Source organism: Aplysia californica, unplaced genomic scaffold (assembly GCF_000002075.1).
Source record: "Aplysia californica isolate F4 #8 unplaced genomic scaffold, AplCal3.0 scaffold00085, whole genome shotgun sequence".
Taxonomy (NCBI): Eukaryota; Metazoa; Mollusca; class Gastropoda; order Aplysiida; family Aplysiidae; genus Aplysia; species Aplysia californica.
In genome coordinates, this window is record NW_004797355.1 from 1,066,070 (window position 1) to 1,071,139 (window position 5,070).

Sequence of the window (5,070 nt, forward strand, 5' to 3'; positions counted from 1 at the left end):
ATATATATATATAATGTTCTTCAGCGTTGAAGTAAACTTATCTGGGGTTTGCTAGTCTAAGATTAGTAAAAAAAAAAGCTTTATAATGTAATATATTCTTCAGCGTTGAAGTAGACTTATCTCGGTAAGATGTGAGAAATATACTTTATTTTTAAAAAATGAGGTCTTTTAGTTTTACAATCCTGGATGCAACATTTTTATATTATGTCTGTTTTGCAGGTAAGTTGTGTAGTAGGAACTTGAGGGAATGGGAAAGAGGTGTATTTTGTTTAGAATTTCTGCTATAAAATTTTCCATGCCTTAGCTTCAGAGATACCTACCCATCATAGAGCTAGTTCCATTTTTAAAAACTGACTCTTAGCATCTGCACTATGCTTACTAGTTGAATTTAATAATGCGCTTCATGAACAGCCTCCTCCTCAACCCCATCCCCCCTCCCCCACCTTCCTCCTTTCAAAGCTGGTAATGGTTTAGTAGGTGGATCCACTGCACACTAGCAGGAGGTACAACCTTTCTCATGATGGAATAATGTGCATGAGCATTTTGTTTATTTACTTGTTTAATATTTAAACTGGTCAAGTGTCTCTACCTTCTTTTTCACACTTTTTAGTGAGTCTAGTAATGTGCATTATTAAGATTTGACTTATTCATGTCTTGTAGGATGTTAAACTTACAGGCAAAGAAAAAAATATGCCCATCAGTGGTATAAATTTTCTTTCATCATGAAAAATCGAAGTATGTGGGAAACTTGGGTAGCTTAGTAGCTTCCTTTTCTGACCTTGGATGAAAGTGACACTCTTACTGGCTTTAACTGAATTTGTGCCATTGAATTCTGAAATGACAGCACAAAGTGACTCTGCAAATGAGTGTCCAGATGTGTGGGCTTATGAGTAAGCTTAAAGATGTGCTGGGGGTAGGGGGTTGGGTGGGTTGGGGTGGAGGGGTAGGGGGGGGTGGAGAGGGAAAAGGTTTCTTTCTGCCTTTTTTTTTGGTTTGCCTTTGCTGAGAACTAACACAGTGCACACTCCTGTACTCTCCTCCCACTTCTCCCTCTCCTCCTCTCTCCTTCCCTGACACCCTCATGAGCTAACACGATGTCCTGTGTGACCTTGACCTTGTGTAGGGTGTCGGACAAGCCCCAGGACAAACTGACCGTACTGCGGGCTGCGCGGGTCTCGGCTCAGAACGCCGATTATGACCGTAAGATCGATACGCTCAGAAAGGAGATGGGCGAGCCAAAAGGGACAGAGTGAGTATAGGGCCACGATGTGACCTTGACACGGTCATCCGCCCACTGCCTGATGGTGGAGAGCTTTCCTAGGTTTTGTGTTTGTTGCTTGGTATTATCGTTTGCCCCACTAGGCACAGAATGGGACATTTTGAAAGAGGAGAGCCATTTTGAAAGAAGGAGACATTTTGAAAGAAGGAGACATTTTGAAAAGAGTAGTACTCCTTTTCTCCTGATAGAGAATTTGTCTGAGAGAATGTTTTCTAAAAGGAATAACCTGACATTTCGATGTGATTTGTATTTGAACTTTGGATCTCGGCATTCTGGTCAAGTTTGTAACCTCCAGTAGTTCCGTAATGGTTGGTCCCGTGAGGTTGTCACCATGGAAATTCTAAAGGTTGAAGGTTGTTACTGTCTGTAGAGCAGTGGAACGTAAATTTTTAAAAAGGGTAATGCATCATCAGGTAGTACTATTAGTGACCTGTCCCTTTGAAAAGGTTTTGATGCTTCAACGGTATATCAGTATATCATGGCTTGAGTAAATGTGCCAGTATATGTTAGTTTATTGGTGTGTGTATGTGTGTGTGTCTGTGTATTTGTTGATTAACTCGCTTCCCCAATTCAGCTTGGTTTTTTTATTTTTGTTTTTGGTTGTTTTTTTTTTTTCTTTGATTAACAAAACATTCTTAACAGAATATTATTTATAGTTTTGCACGTTTTATTAATGCATTTTTGATATGGATGTGTGTTTTCTCTGTGTATAAAAATATGCTAACATTTGCCTTGCTTATCAGTTGGCCCTATCACCCAATATCAGCCATAGCTCTCGTAAAGTAGAGTTTTATAAATATTAATGCTTTTTTGGTCCTTTATTTGACCGAAGATATTGTATCAGTACCTATATCTTCATTTGTTGAGAACTTTCCAAGATACACATCTAAGAAAGTCTGTCAGTTTAATTTTGTCGGACGTTGGAGTCCATCTTTCCTGTTTATCACTCCAGAGTTGTCAAAGAAATCCTTTTTATCTTTACTGAAATTATTTTTCATAGGCCTACAAATTCTGCTGGAATTAAAGTAATTCATGAAGAAAGATGGTCACTTTGCTTTTACAATCCGGTATGTATCTGAGCTTGTGACCCAGACCTTAGAAACAGGAAACAACAAATCCACGCACCATTATGTCTATTATTGGTAGCTGTGTTGCAGCGTCCCATTTCTTGATAAGGTTAACGCTGAATTTGACGACGCACTTCGATAACCACCCATCTAGTAGCTATTGCCGCTTTACATTGCTTGACATTTTATTTGCACCAAGCTCATTAACCTAACCTCTTGTCTCTGCTGTTGGGACTGCCCAAGCAATAAGGCGCACTGTCCTGTGTACTTGCTCCTAGTGCTGTAGAAACCTTTGCTTTTTGTGCTTCCTCATCTTCTTTTTCTTAATATGGCAACTGCTCAGTCAATGGAATTGTGATGTTAGTGGTTCATACTCTTCATTTTGATGGCTTGTGTCTTTTCACAAAACGAACCACTGGTTCATGCACTTTACTTTGACATTTGCCTCTTGCCCAAAATAAACCATAGTACGGATGAATGAAGTTCAAATTCCCCAAAAGGGCATTCATCAAGAAGATGGGTTGTTCGTTGAGTATAGTGTGGCTCTCCACCCACCCTCTCGGCCACGTGTCACACTCTGCCTTGGTTGGCTCTGACAGCCTGCTTTGAAGCAGCCCTCCTTCCAAAATGATCTAAATTGTGTTGACAGGGGTGTAAAACATTTACAATCGTCTTTCAGTCTTTTTTTGGAAGTTGTAGCAAATGTTTTACGGCACTTTCAACACAATAGTGTCATATCAGTGCCGAAGATTAGAGGTGTTACAAGAGAGTAACAAACACAAAAAAAAGAAGGAGAGATCAGGACCATAGATGTTTGATAGGAAAGAAGGAGCAAAGCACACCAGACCACCCATCAACCACCCACGTCTCCAATCTGTCTCTGGGTGTTGTTGCTTTTGTTGCTTCACAGCCCTGAGAGTTCCTCATCTGTGGTGATCTTGACGGACGTCCATTTGTACACAACTATACCAGGCACAAATTTTTAGAACCTTTGTCTGACGAATAGAAGATAGAAAGAAAACAAAAAGAAAGAAAAAAAGTGTTTGTTAACACCAAGCACACTAAGCACACTAAGCAAATGCTATGTAAGTGGTTCATACACTTCACTTTGATAGTGTGCCTCTTTCTCAAAATGAACATTAGAACCAATTCTGGAACCCGTATCTGACAAATAAAAGGTAGAAAGAAAAAGAAAAGACCGAAAAAAAAAAATGTTTCATTATCACCAAACACACAAAGCAAATTCACGAAATGTTTACCCACACACCTGAGTGGTTGGTTGGTTGGTGCTCTAGTGTGTCTTGCTCCTTCTTTCCTATCAAACGTCTGTCGTCCTTGTCTCTCCTCCTTCTTTCCTATCAAACGTCTGTCGTCCTTGTCTCTCCTCCTTCTTTCCTATCAAACGTCTGTCGTCCTTGTCTCTCCTCCTTCTTTCCTATCAAACGTCTGTCGTCCTTGTCTCTCCTCCTCCTTCTTTTCTGTGTTTTTGTTATGTTACTCACTTGTACCACCTCTAATCTCCGGCACTTATACGACCTAATTGTGTTGCAAGTGCTGTAAAACACTTACCAAAAAAAACTAAGCCCGCACATTTTCGATTCAACCAAGATTCCATTGCGGTTATATATGGTCGCTTTTAAAGACAAGAGGGCTAACCTAGATTTGGGGGGTTTCCAGAAATCTTAATTTACACCAAAAGTGGGCATTGCCCTACTTATAGGAGAAGTTTGGTTTCAGTGGTGTGTTTATCTGTTTGGCTATAGAGAAAACTCTTCTTGTCTTCTAAGGGGCAAAAACTTTACCTTCGATTTTCTCAAAACAGCGTTTTTCGGGATAGCCCCCTTGTGCTTAAAAGCGACCATAGGTAGTGTTGATCAAATTCACACTAACAGTTCTACCGAGATTCAATCACAGCAGAGTTGATCACTTCGAAACGTCTCCATCTACTTCCAGTGACTTGAGCTTGTACTACCGCTACATCCCGGGCCCCACCTCCCCTTTGAGCATCGACGACACGCTGCAGCGAATCCGCCAGCAGAACTTGATCGCCCGCTTCAACGACATGTTTGCCCAGGACCGACTCTCCACCATGGACACTCTCCGACGCTACTCCGATGACCATGAGAACAACCAGCGCATCATCTTCGCCTGCATGCAGGTACAGTATGATAAACACGACTGAGTTGTCTACTGCTACTCATCTCTGTTTGTTCATCATGTTTTAGAGTAGAAAAAAATATACTTGAGACTTGGATAAGGTTCGTCATATAAATTTAATCAGATGTTTGTATAGGCCTGGATTTTCAATGTTCTGCCCGTTAGAAAAAAAATGATGATGCCATAGCAACAAAGCGTTCACTATTAGTTACATATTGGTGTGATTTGGACAATATTGAAAAGAGCCGAAGCTCTGAAAGAGAAAAGCTATCTGTCTATTCATCATCATCATGAAGATCTGTAACAGACATTGGGGATCATGGTCCGCCATTCATTCTTTTGCACGGATGCTTTCAAAAAAAGCAAAATAATCCTGATATTTTCCCAGACACTCATCTGTTCAGGCTTTCTAAGTAAGCTGCTCTGTTTTTTTATATAAGAAAATTAAAATTGTGATAAAAATTCCATTTTCATTAGTTCTCAGGAACTTTGGTTTACAATGAAATATGCACATAATGCATTTGTAAATATATACATAAATAAGCCTACATTTGGGGAGGGGGGGGG

General features: G+C 40.2%; 1 protein-coding gene across 2 annotated transcripts in view; it reads left to right on the forward strand.

Annotated features, from left to right (window-relative positions):
- Nucleotides 1-5,070, forward strand: part of LOC101857320 (mitochondria-eating protein) — a 33,427-nt gene that overhangs the window by 21,083 nt on the left and 7,274 nt on the right. Inside the window, exons 6-7 of one of the 2 annotated variants that reach the window (XM_005094576.3) lie at nucleotides 1,124-1,249; nucleotides 4,300-4,504. In XM_005094576.3, the coding sequence (XP_005094633.1) occupies nucleotides 1,124-1,249; nucleotides 4,300-4,504 (331 nt within the window). The remainder of the gene's footprint in view (nucleotides 1-1,123; nucleotides 1,250-4,299; nucleotides 4,505-5,070) is intronic. The other variant, XM_013080426.2, reaches the window with a different exon arrangement.